Source organism: Sinocyclocheilus rhinocerous, unplaced genomic scaffold (assembly GCF_001515625.1).
Source record: "Sinocyclocheilus rhinocerous isolate Xijiao unplaced genomic scaffold, SAMN03320098_v1.1 scaffold1822, whole genome shotgun sequence".
In the NCBI taxonomy this organism is placed as follows: Eukaryota; Metazoa; Chordata; class Actinopteri; order Cypriniformes; family Cyprinidae; genus Sinocyclocheilus; species Sinocyclocheilus rhinocerous.
In genome coordinates this window covers 12,183-24,280 of record NW_015638936.1, presented here as the reverse complement: position 1 = coordinate 24,280, position 12,098 = coordinate 12,183, and the positions used below count along the sequence as shown (strand labels likewise).

Genomic DNA, 12,098 nt, shown 5'->3' with positions numbered 1-12,098 from the left:
TGGTAGATGCACCGGGGACCTGATTATAGCACTTAAAACCTGGAAAAGTCTGATTTTCATGATATGTCACCTTTAAACAATTTTATAGAATCAATATGAAAGTCAAAGTATATGGCAATATGTATGCTTTTTAAGTGAACCATCCCTTTAAAATGTTAGATGGCTGCATATATTCAAATAACTTTGGCTTTGTTTTATGTCTGTGATTCATTTCATAAGAAACGTTATTAGAAGACAGTATCTTACCTAACAAGGTCTAAAGTTCCTGAAGGGAGCGATCTGTTAGCGTTCACTTTCATCTCAACGGAAGTTTCTCGGCTGCTTCATAAAGTACACAACCTGAAGATGGAGAAAAATGAGTCCATTTCACAGCCTCAAAAACAATCGTTCACTGCTTAAACATCTACTATAATATATTGAAATACTCACAGTTTATGTATTGCTTTAAAACGAGTTTATTTCATCAAAATACATGTTTATTTCATCTTATAAACTACTTTTGACTGTCCATAATAACAGTGTAGTTCCAGCATCTTCCAGCAGGTGCTTGTGAGCCAGTTCCTGACCTTTGACCTTACCGTTCCTGAAGAGGTCAGAGGTCAAGCCGTAGGCCAGCTGCATATACTGCCATGAAACTGCAATGCAATGCTGAAATCACAAACAAAGGCTTGAGAAAATGAATATCAGACTACTTCAAGCTTGAGCAATGAAAGCAAATGAATAATAGCCAGAGGCACTCTGAACAAACACTCAAATAATTTGTCGTGTTCATGTATATTTATAAAAAGTGCAAACATTCTTTGCCCACCGGTGACTGACGCACAAAATAGTTTTCTAGTTGTTTTAGGGTTTTAATATTCATCTGAATAGAGCCACTGTGGCCTGGTTGACACAAAACAGACTGTTGCATTTTCTTTCTGTTCTTGGGTTTTGTTAGCGTATACTCGTTAAAATACGATGACGAGCTTATTATAGCTCCGTCATGATCTTCTTCTGACTGTGACACAGAGATTTATGTTCTTTAATGATTTATTGTATGCGCAATTTCCATCCATTATTGAGCCACACTTTGAGTCGGAAGGGAAATATCACTCACAGACGCTCACATTTATGTATTTTTTATTTGAATTATTATTGTTAGTGTCATTATTAGTATAAGCTTACAGTAAGTGAACATCAAGTAAACATGCAATATTTACAGTTGTTCTTTAATTGCCCTCCATCATCTATATGCAAATGTTACATTATACACACACAATCAGGATGCTCGAGAGCTTCAGAAACCAACATAAACAGTCTGGATCTGTGAGATCAGCCTGAAAACAGCGTCTGAAATTCACTGGGGTGTCTTTATGATTTATAACATGACGATGATGGAACTACATGCATAAAGGGGAAAGTAAGGGAACTATATAAACAATGGGAAAGTAACCCAAGACATGGACAGCCTTGCCATCAAACACGGGTCAGTTTGCAGGTTAGAATTGTAATAGAAGAGCTAAACAAACAGGTTATTGATCAGGTAATTGTGGTCTGTTTTAGGAGGATTTCTAGACATATGAAGTCTTTGGCTTACATGTTTGGCACTGTCATCATCATCCTCTCATCATCCTATTCACTGGAACAGAGATTATTTATTAGAAATGCATGAAGATTTCACATGGAGCGTGTTAAGCTGCTTTCTAATATTGGAGTAAATATAATTAAACCTTACAGGGATGCTATTAAAATCTAAATTGACGTGTCATACAATGGGAATCATTAAAGAAAAATGTGATCTATTAATTCAGAATATGCATCAGTGTTATTTTAGTATCAATGAGATACTATTATATTTTTAATAATATTCAGAATTTGTTTTTATATTTTTCATTTTCATTTTAGCTAAAGTTTTAGTAATTCTATTGATTTTTAATCATTTTATTGTTTTTTTAATGTCTATACAGTTTTTTTTATTACATTTTATTTTTATTTTAGTTATTTTAGGACATCAAGTCACACTAAATGAAAATGAGAAATGTTTTTAGCTGCAATAAACGTTTTATTTTTAATTTTTTTATTTTACCGTTTATTTCAAGTACTGATTTACTGGTTTTAGTTTTAGGTAATGGCAATAAGCCTGATGTGCATATACAGTAAATGACAAGTTATTGCATTAATTCTCAACTTGGCGAATTAAAAACAACCTTAGAATAAACACCAAGAAGTTTCATAAATATAAATTTACATGTCAATATTAATGTATTATTACACTAAATGGTACCTTAAAGTGGTAAAGAAACATGCATTAAATTGAAAATCAAGCACTTTGTAGTTTAAAATTTTGAACGGAAGGCATTCGACGTGAAATTAAGGATCCGACTGCATGCCGACGGCAAATGCTCAAAACATCTAAATGAAGCCAATTAAAAGTTACAAAAATAGCAGATCCATTTGAGAGCATCAACAATCCCAAATGAAAAACAGTAACCTAAACGAGGTCCAGAAAGGAAAATCCATCCATTCATCTGATCATTACGACATCAAACGCTAACAAAAACCCAATTGCAAATAAAAGATGAGCATTCACAGCTTAGAAAAGAGATCTGGATCATGTCAGAAGGGGGCAATAATGTGCCACTGCCTGTGCTTATTTCACCCGTTTTAAACAAAAGCGTAATTTCATATAATATATCAGTTTAATACTATAGTTAAAACCATAACCCAAAGTGTTCAATCCAGTTTAGCATGGGCCGTAATCCATTCCACTAGAGCTTTAAATCGCAGATGCACGTCCCAAAGAAATTCAATGTATTCCAGATAGTTTAGCATCAGTCGCAACATGCAGTCCGTGGCCTTTGGTCCGGTCCGTATCCATCCCGTATAGAGTCCACAAACACCTCTGAATCATTAAAGCCAAGTCGCATAAAGAGTTTACACGGCCCCTGCGATCCACCGATCCCGTAATGTGCAAGAAAGCGGCCGAGGCCGGAGGATTTATGGAAGCAATAAATAGGGAGCGATAGCTTCTGTCTGCCCTCAACACCGTAACTCAAACTCGAGAAGCACAGATATGTGAGGAAGACGCGTTAGAGGCATTACAGTGTGGAAAACACAGACACGAGTGAAGGAAAACAGACTGTGATGGACTAAAGGAGAGCAGTCAGTGTGCTTAAAGGGATAGTTCAACCTAAAATAATCACTATTTACTAGCCCTCATGTATCCAGCAGCTCTCGAATCTCATTCACACTTGTGTATAATTCAAATATGACGTGTTGTGCCTGATTAAATGTCAACTAGGGCTGCAACACAAACTTATTTTGATACTTGATAAATCTAATGATTATTACGACTAATCATTGATTATTTCACCGATTAATCAGTAGGCTTTAGTCGATTATTCACTAAAATATTGAGTTTTACTGTACATATTAATATACATATAGAGCTGCTTGATAGCAGAAAATCAAGTTGTAATTGTAACTGAAAGCAACACTGACACTGTTTTTTTTCATGTTTAATACTGTAAAGCTGCTTGCTTTAAAGCAGTCTGTTGTAAGTGTCATAAATAAAGGCGACAAATAAACAATAAACGTGCACTACAATCAGATGCTTTCTTAACCGCTGTTTTCTCATGGCTGTCATTTTTGCTGTTTATGTTGTTATTGAAAGGAAATGCACAGCATATATTTACATATTCATCTAAACGCGCTCTCAGCTAACAATAAAGTACTGCTTGTGTATATAAAATGTATTTTTACACCTAAGTGAAGAATGCAAAAGAACGTGGGGCCTTTACACATGACAGCATTTTTTGTTTGCAGTTTTGTAAAACAATTCCACACTCGGCTGGTTCCGTTTCGATTGCACGTCTCATAAGCGTGTCTTCATCTGTTGGACTGATGAACTACAGCGCCACACTGGTTAAACTGCGTTATTGCAGGCCCTTATATTAGGTCATGAGATCAAACACTATTCCCCAACAAAAATATTTTATTGTTGATGTTGTCGATATTATCATCCAATCACTTCAGACCTAACGTCAAGGACGAGACAGATTATGTAAAACCTGCTGTCATATTTGAATTGACTGCAAACGGAAGTGAGATTCGAACAGTCATACAGGTTTTCAGTGGACGTGAGGGTGAGTAAACAACATTGTTTTCCTCTTTGAACGAACTACACCTTTAGGATATCAACTTGTTAGGCCCTTTTTGATAATATTTTACTGCATTGTACTGTTTCAACGACTCCCAGCCAATGATGATGAACACTCACACGCACAAATGCACATAAAATATGTGAAAACTGACAGTTTCTAACAATCACATTCACACGCCTTCAAATACTAAATTTCTCCTCATTTTTTCTCTTGTGATAAAACCTACAGTGATTTGGGGATGTTAAAGTCAACAAAGCCCCAGCGATGGTGCTTCTTTATCAAATCCATCATTATTTGCTATTATTGCTGTAACCTCTATTACATTAACATTTACCAGCATTAAACGACTCTGTTAATTATGGCCAATATTTCAGAAAGGCTGCATTAGCTACAACAGCAGTCTAAAACAATGACTAAACAGTTACTTGACTACTGGTTAAAGGGGTCATCGGATACCCATTTTCCACAAGTTGATATGATTCTTTAGGGTCTTAATGAAAAGTCTATAACATACTTTGGTTAAAATTTCTCAATGGTAGTGTAAAACAACACTCTTTTTACCTTGTCAAAAACAGCTCTGTTCAAAGTAACCCGTTTCAGTGCATGTCCCTTTAAATGCTATTGAGCTCTGCTGACCCCGCCCCTCTCTTCCGTGGGGTGACGAGCCATACTGTTTACTTTAGCCGCATTTAGCCGTGAAACGTGCTAACTAGCACATTAGGAAAGGTGATTTGCAAAGATTCACTCACTTCTTCTGTAGGTGAAGCTGGATCACGAATGATTCGCGCGAACATAGACATATTTAGGTAGATCGGGGGCGCATTCCCTTCAAAAACAAATGTAATCCACTTCGTCTTCAGTGGCTCAGATGTCGGGAGTAAATATCGACTTCTATGTTCATTATTACATCCAACAACAAAACACCCCAATCACTTAGGATGCTGAAACGCTAGTGTCAATCAACTATCGTGGGAGGGGCCTGGGTCTGTGTGACGTCACACAGTCAAGGATCTGAGAATGGCTTGATTTGAGAAAGGGGATATTATTTATAGGGATTTAAAAAAACACTGGGTGGATTTTTATCATTATAGGGTGGATGTGTACAAACACCGCCAACACACATTTATGTTCAAACAACATGTAAAAGTGAATTTTGCATCCGATGACCCCTTTAAGATGAACATTATCTAATAGCCCACAGCCAAGATGATTTCAATGGAAAAGTTTACTGACTTTTGATTTAATGTTGATTTTAAGATGCCACATGTGAAGCCAAACTCAGATTTCCAGTAATCTGATGCTAAAATTCACATGCATTTTCCTAAATTTGTCTTTAGTTATTCAGAGGATTTAATCATGGGAACCACTGTTGAGATCCAGGGTCAAACATCCACCATCAGCCACAACAAATGCTAAACCTGACGCTGACACTATCAGTGAGATGCATATATGGGACAATACGGATACTGAACACATCTCCTCACTATTTTACAGGTTGTAAAATGCTAGTTCAATTCAAGTTAATCTCTGTCAACAGCATCTGTAGCACATTAAAGCTGGTAAACACTCCAAATTTCACACAATAAACAGACAGAACATTTTCCATGCAGAAAAAGCGACTCACAGGAATTATGTTCCTAGTTTTATCCACCTAGAAAAGTAATCCACTGCAAGAATGACACTAACAGGGATTTACTGAATAATTCAAAAAGTTGAAATTTCTGCTTTTACATGCTGCTCTGTTTACTGCCATTGTAAGTGCTATGGTAAATGTAGTAATGGAGATTATAGCACAAATGATAATTATACATCTATAGTATCGGCAGATATCATTCTGAATAATCGGCATCAGTATTTGTATCGGTATCAGCAGATATCATTCTGAATAATCGTATCGGTCGATATAATTGTGAATAATCTACTATAGGCATCGGCAGATATCATTCTGAATAATCGTACCGGCAGATATCATTCTGAATAATCGTATCGGCAGATATCATTCTGAATAACCATATCGGCAGATATCATTCTGAATAACCGTATCGGCAGATATCATTCTAAATAATAGTATCGGCAGATATCATTATGAATAACCATCAGTCTGAATAATCGTATCGGCAGATATCATTCTGAATAATCGTATCGGCAGATATCATTCTGAATAACTGTATCGACAGATATCATTCTGAATAACCATCATTCTGAATAATCGTATCGGCAGATATCATTCTAAATAACCGTATCGGCAGATATAATTCTGAATAATCGTATCGGCAGATATCATTCTGAATAATCTGCTATCGGTATCGGCAGATAATCTGAATAATTGTATTGGCACATATTCTGAATAATTGGCTATCGGTATCGACAGATATCATTCTGAATAATCGGCAATCGTTATCGTCAGATATTATTCTTAATAATCGCTATTGGTATCGGCAGATATTATTCTGAATAATCACTATTGGTATCGGCAGATATCATTCTGAATAATCGTATCGGCAGATATCATTCTGAATAACCATCATTCTGAATAATCGTATCGGCAGATATCATTCTAAATAATCGTATCGGCAGATATCATTCTGAATAATCGTATCACCAGATATCATTCTGAATAATCTGCTATCGGTAGATAATCTGAATAATTGTATTGGCACATATTCTGAATAATTGGCTATCGGTATCGACAGATATCATTCTGAATAATTGGCAATCGTTATCGGCAGATATTATTCTGAATAATCACTATTGGTATCGGCAGATATTATTCTGAATAATCAGCTATCGGTATTGGCAAACATCATTCTCCATAATCGGCTACTGGTATTGGCTAAGAAATTTAATATCGGTGCAACCCTAATAATTCTCCTTCTCTGTTGAGTCTCTACTGGTCTTTCAGACACACGCGCACACACTATCATACTTACTAACACACAGAAATGATTGAACATGATGTGCTGGTTAAAAGTACAGGTAGTAGGTCCAGTAGAGCAGATTAACGACGATGAACGACAGCGGGAAGGTTAACCGTGAGTAGTTGTCTATATAATGTGGGTTTTCCACATGACAGCAGTTAATGGATCTCAGGATCTTCCTCAGGACGGAGATGTTTTTGGCACAGCGGCTAAAGAGCTCCGCTGGGGCCTCGGCAGTCTTGGGTTCGCTGGCGGTCGGGCTGGAGGGTGCGAGGCCAGGCTCTCCGCCGGCGGTGGGCGTGGGTGCCGGAGCCGGAGAGTCTTTGCGCCGCTTTAGCCGTGAAGAATTGCTGGCGATGGTGGTGACGATGCCATTCATCTCCTCCTCGCACTCGTGCATGTGATGACCGTACTGACAGAAAGAAACACAGAGACGAGAGAAAATGAGAAATGAAATTCAACATGAAAATCAATAAGACCAAAAGTATGATGAGATGATATCAACAATAAATGATGATGATGACAATAACAATAATGACTATAATTTACATTTTAAGAATTTGAGAGTGGTTCTTACCCATGCAAAAGTCACATTAAAGGGATAGTTTACCAAAAATGTAAATTTAAATCATTCTTTTGAACTGATTCTTTTTAGTGAACTAGTTGAACCGATGAGCCGCTGATATGAGCATGTGTGAACCGAACACTTAAATGAAGTGGCCAAATAAAAGTTTTTATGGTTTCTTATTGTTTACGTAAAAATGTGAGCTGACGAAGACAAGTTTATATGCTTTAGACATGTAGAACAACTGAGTTTCACGTCACAATTGGGTGCTTTAATAATATAATAACGCATACATGACGTCATTGCATGATTATGTAAACAAATTAGTGAATTCATTGAAACAAACTGTCTGAAAGAATCAGTTCGTGGAAAAGAATCAGATTTTAGCGTTTGCCTGAGGCTCTGGATTACTGGTAATAATGATATAAATAATGATCAGTTTCTTGCAAAGACTGATTGTTTTGCTTCATAAGACCTCAATATATCGTCAGGAGGCACTGGGATTCATTTTGCATTTCTTGATATGCTTTTTTATTCTCAAAGATGGGCAGCCAAAGACTTGCATTTTCTGAATCACCAAGGCCCATGGTTTCAGCTAAAAATCTTCTTTATTGTTCTATTGAAGAAAAAAAGTCACCTACATCTTGTATAGTCCGAGGGACAGTAAACTCAGTGAAGTTTCATTTTTGGGTGAGCTATCCCTTTAAGACTCAAAGTAAAGTATGAGCAATAATGATGCTTACCTTAGAAAACAGCACAGACGATGATGAACACACTATGATGATGATGATGATGTTCCTCTCTTACCATAAGCGCGTTGTTGCAGTCGGGGTGGTTTAGCGTGCAGAAGTGGGCCACGGCGTACTCTATCAGCGCTCCAAAGATGAAGCTGAAGCAGATGCCCAGGTACACGTCGATGGCCTTGATGAAGCAGTTGGCGTTGGGCAGAGATGTCCGCGCACCCATCATCAGTGTGGTCATCGTCAGGACAGTCGTCACGCCTGTAACACGCACCAATAAGACACACGGAGTCAGCTGAGACGCTTGTCTGCCCAGTTCTGAATAGGGCTGAAACGATTAGTCGACATTATCAACAATAAAAAAAATAGTTGACAAATATATTTGTTATCGAGTAATGGTTTGATCTCATATGTATGGAAGCCCGTTTCCGCCACTGAATAAAAAATAAAAAAGGTAATTGCGACTTTTTATCTCGTAATTCTGACTTTTTTTCTCATAATTGCGTGATATAAACTCGCAATTGGGAGTTAAAAAGTCGCAATTCTTTTTTTTTTTGAGAAAATACTTTTTTCTCAGAATTGCGAGTTTATATATTTTGCATTTCTGACTTTATAACACACAATTGCGAGTTATAAAGTCAGAATTGAGTGATATAAACTCGCAATTGCTAGACAAAGTTGCAATTCTGATAAATAAAGTCAGAACTGCGAGATATAAACTCACAATTATTACTTTTTTTCTCAGAATTGCGAGTTTATATATTTTGCAATTCTGACTTTATAACACACAATTGCGAGTTATAAAGTCAGAACTGCGTGATATAAACTCGCAATTCTGAGAACATATCAGTCTTCCCCCCCCTAAAAATTGGACTTTACCTCGCAAATGCGTGCTATAAAGTCAGAATTGTGAGAAAAAAAGTCTGAATTGTTAGTTTATGCCTCGCAATTCTGACTTTATAACTCGCAATTCTGACTTTATATCTCGCAATTATGACTTTATAACTCGCAATTCTGTGAAAAAAAATTCAGAATTGTGAGATAAAAAGTCGCAATAACCTTTTTTACATTTTTTATTCAGTGGCAGAAACGGGCTTCCATACATATGACCTAATGAAAGAGCCTGCAATAATGTGGTTTGACCAGTGTGGCGCTGTAGCCCAAGACTGTAATTCAGCCCTCCTGGATGCAATTCAAGAGAAGACAGCACTTCAGAGCAAACTCAGCCGAACTTGAAGCTGCCGAGTGGTCACTTTCAGTCCGAATTACAACTTGATTTTCTGTTATAAAGCAGCTCTCCAGTGTGGAGCTAGCTAATGATAAAATCTTTTTATTAGTGGGGGGAAAAAAAATTTAAAATTAAAAATATAGTTTGGTTTGCAGAGATCAAAGCTTGATCTAGCTCAGGACTGTTTTGATTATCATAACCCTGTAAGGTATTTTAAGAGAGATTATGTTGTGAATAAAACCGTTTATCCAAAAATAAAATATTTTGTTTCTTATCCAGATGACTTACAAAAGGAGATGTTAGGCAGAATGATGTGCCATTCAGTTACTTTTCATAAAGCTAATTAAATGGTGAATAAGAGAGTTTCTCTGTCTGTCATCTCATTTTGTGTTCCAAATATATTTATTTGTATAAATTAATTATATAATAATTGTAATTACATAATATGATTTTCAAAAGCTGAAGTGATTACCTTTATTTATTTGTTAGAATATGTATAACAATATTTTAACTAATTGCAAAAGCTGAAAAACCAAAGTCTACTGATTAATTAGCGATGTGGATGTTTGCACGAGCTCTGCAGTTCAGTACTCCAGTAAAGTCCAGTCATGTTTATTTGTATAGTACTTTATGCAATAGATAGCCTTAAATCAAGCAGCTTTACAGTATTATTAAACATGAAAAACCAGAGTCAGTGTCGCTTTCAGTTAGAATTACAACTTGATTTTCTGTTATAAAGCAGCTCTCCAGTGTGGAGCTAGCTAATGATAAAATCTTTTTATTAGTGGGGGGGGAAAAAATTAAAAATTAAAAATATAGTTTGGTTTGCAGAGATCAAAGCTTGATCTAGCTCAGGACTGTTTTGATTATCATAACCCTGTAAGGTATTTTAAGAGAGATTATGTTGTGAATAAAACCGTTTATCCAAAAATAAAATATTTTGTTTCTTATCCAGATGACTTACAAAAGGAGATGTTAGGCAGAATGATGTGCCATTCAGTTACTTTTCATAAAGCTAATTAAATGGTGAATAAGAGAGTTTCTCTGTCTGTCATCTCATTTTGTGTTCCAAATATATTTATTTGTATAAATTAATTATATAATAATTGTAATTACATAATATGATTTTCAAAAGCTGAAGTGATTACCTTTATTTATTTGTTAGAATATGTATAACAATATTTTAACTAATTGCAAAAGCTGAAAAACCAAAGTCTACTGATTAATTGACGATTTATCGAGCAATCGTTCTAATAATCGTTAGATTAATCGATTATCAAAATAATCGTTTGTTGCAACCCTAGTTCTGAACTGTTGAGTGTTTATGAGTCATAACACAATCAGCTTTTGCTGTTATTATATTGTATGTGTGGTTGCTAGGTATGTTCTGTGTGGCTACTAGACTGAAGAAAAAAAATGGTGTAGATTTACTATGAAACAATTTTCACTCTGAAATTGTCAGTAAATGTCACTAGCAAGTAGCACATTGAATGTAATGAAGATGAAGCCTGAAATAGTATTTTCTTTTAAAACCAATAATCTTTGTTTTATTGTATCCAATCAATCGCCATATAAAATGTCTTTAACCTAAATTATGTTTTATCTACACATCTTTCTTCAGTGTAACATTCTAGTGGAATAGTTTGAGCATATCTCAACATATTTTATTTTTCTTAAATATAAATCGCACAGCCAATGAAACGCATCACCGTACCTATGCAGATGCGAGCGGGGACGGATGACTGGCTGATCCAGAAAGAGACCCAGGACAGCACCACCAGCAGGCTGGATGGCACGTACGTCTCCAGGATGAAGTACAGGATGCTCCTCTTCAGCTCGAAATGAAAGATCAGCTTGGGATAATTTCCTGGGAAGAGATTCAAAGTAGTGATGTGAAATGCTAATGCTGTCCGTCCAAGTAAAAAATCTTCAAGACCATCAATAAATCAGAGATTAAGAAGTTATTGGAGTGGTTTGTACACACTGTAAAGTGTCAGGAGTGACAACCATATCATTATTATTACAGGTTTGTGTGTGTATGGAACAGAACTCGCTCTCGTAACTGCGATGATTGACACCATAGCAATGTTTTGGTATCCGCTATTTCAACCAAAGTAATAATACAGCAACCAAAGACTCAGTATGTTCACCGATTTTAACTAAACCACTGTTGACTGAGGAGTCATATGTGACCCTGCAGCACAGAAGCAGTCATAAGTAGCACAGGTATATTTGTAGCAATAGCCATGGGTCAAAATTATTGATTTTTCTTTTATGCCAAAAATCATTAGGATATTAAGTAAAGATCATGTTCCATGAAGATATTTTGTAAATTTCATACTGTAAATATATCAAAACTTCAGTTTTGATTAGTAATATGCATTGCCAAGGACTTTCTTTGAACAACTTTAAAGGCGATTTTCTCAATATTTTGATTTGTTTGCACCCTCAGATTCCAGATTTTCAAATAATTGTATCTCGGCCAAACATTGTCCTATCCTAACA

General features: G+C 36.0%; 1 protein-coding gene across 1 annotated transcript in view; it reads right to left on the bottom strand.

The window, feature by feature from the left end:
- Positions 1 to 6,715: 6,715 nt before the first annotated feature.
- LOC107750139 (gamma-aminobutyric acid receptor subunit pi) overlaps positions 6,716 to 12,098 on the bottom strand; it is a gene marked incomplete at its 5' end in the record, with an annotated part of 15,630 nt that continues 10,247 nt past the window's right edge. The window contains 3 exons of the mRNA XM_016565406.1: positions 6,716 to 7,472; positions 8,433 to 8,626; positions 11,308 to 11,460. Coding sequence (XP_016420892.1) covers positions 7,107 to 7,472; positions 8,433 to 8,626; positions 11,308 to 11,460 — 713 coding nt within the window. The remainder of the gene's footprint in view (positions 7,473 to 8,432; positions 8,627 to 11,307; positions 11,461 to 12,098) is intronic.